The sequence below is a fragment of the Neophocaena asiaeorientalis genome, unplaced genomic scaffold (genome assembly GCF_003031525.2).
Source record: "Neophocaena asiaeorientalis asiaeorientalis breed wild unplaced genomic scaffold, Neophocaena_asiaeorientalis_V1.1 scaffold362, whole genome shotgun sequence".
In the NCBI taxonomy this organism is placed as follows: domain Eukaryota; kingdom Metazoa; phylum Chordata; class Mammalia; order Artiodactyla; family Phocoenidae; genus Neophocaena; species Neophocaena asiaeorientalis.
In genome coordinates this window covers 613,121-614,341 of record NW_020175700.1, presented here as the reverse complement: position 1 = coordinate 614,341, position 1,221 = coordinate 613,121, and the positions used below count along the sequence as shown (strand labels likewise).

The 1,221-nt window shown below is 61.2% G+C and overlaps 1 protein-coding gene across 1 annotated transcript in view; it reads right to left on the bottom strand.

The window, feature by feature from the left end:
* ARRDC4 (arrestin domain containing 4) overlaps positions 1–421 on the bottom strand; it is a 13,394-nt gene extending 12,973 nt beyond the window's left edge. Inside the window, exon 1 of the mRNA XM_024732064.1 lies at positions 259–421. Within this exon, the coding sequence (XP_024587832.1) occupies positions 259–265 (7 nt within the window). The 5' untranslated portion in view covers positions 266–421. The remainder of the gene's footprint in view (positions 1–258) is intronic.
* Positions 422–1,221: the final 800 nt, after the last annotated feature.

Sequence of the window (1,221 nt, the reverse complement as noted above, 5' to 3'; positions counted from 1 at the left end):
GGCGCACGTTCAAGTACTCCACCTCCGAGGCGGCTGCCGGGGCAGCGGCGCCGGCGCTCGGGCCCCAGGCGGCGGTGGCGCGACCCTGGGCCTCCAGGCGCAGCGCCCGGAGGGTCACCGGCTCTGCAGCCTCCAGCAACACATGCCCTGTCACCGTATCGCCGCTCGAGTAGCAGCCCTTGCGCTCGTCCTCGAACACCAGACCTAGACTCTTCACGCGGCCCTCGGAGCCCACCACCGCCGCGGACCCCGCCTCACCGCCCATCCTACCGGCCGACGCGGCCGCACCAAGGACGTCGGCAGCGGCCCGGAGCCGGGGTCGCAAGCAGAGCGGCGCCGCTGTCACGGGCGCCAGCTCACGCCGAGGGCCCGCGCGGCCGCTTTACGATGCCCAGTGGAGCCCCGGTGCGCCGTAGGGCCTGTCTCTTTAACAAAACCAGCTGGGAATGGAAAAGAGCCGGGACAACCCACCCCCAGCGCGCGCCCATAGGCTGGCTGTGAGCCGCGCGGCGTGCTGATTGGTTGTAAATGGCTACTGAGTCATTTCATTGGCGCCGCCGCTCACGGGCTGGCGCAGGAAGGCAGTGCGTGATCAGGGAATGGTGACCAATCAGGATTCGCGGGTGTGCACGTGCACAGTCCGTTTATTGGCTGGGGCAAGGCACAGTCCTGGGGCACTGACCAATAGTGAGGCGGTGCGCCCATGTGGACAGATAGTGCGGAACAATATTAGTTAGGGAGGGGGCGGAATCGGGAATCTCAGGCTCGCGGCGTGCCAGCCGTTCCTATGGTTACAAACGGAGGCGGGGTTTCTAGCAGCTTGGGAACTGTTTGCGGGAGTCAGGGGGCTTCATACTAGAATGTGAGGTTGTGGCTGCAACCAGGTTGTGTTTATGATTACGTCTGCAATACTCGAGAGGAAGTAGATACGCTGGAAAAAGGAATTTAGCAGTATTTCCTTGTGAGATTTGGGGGCCGACCGCCTCGGAACTTTAATGGACAACTTGGCATCTACTAACATCCAGGTTCCTGAGCCCCGCCTCTCTCGGGTTTCAGAGTTCGCAGCCTAAGAAAGAGCTGCAGAAGGGAAGAATGAAGGCTGTGGTTCTCAACCTGGAACAACCCTAAGGAGTTCTGCTGCCCGGCTCGTCTTGCAACCTCTTTAAACTGAGAATGGCTGGAATGGTCATTCTTCCTGCTCTAAATAAGGTCATCAGTCTT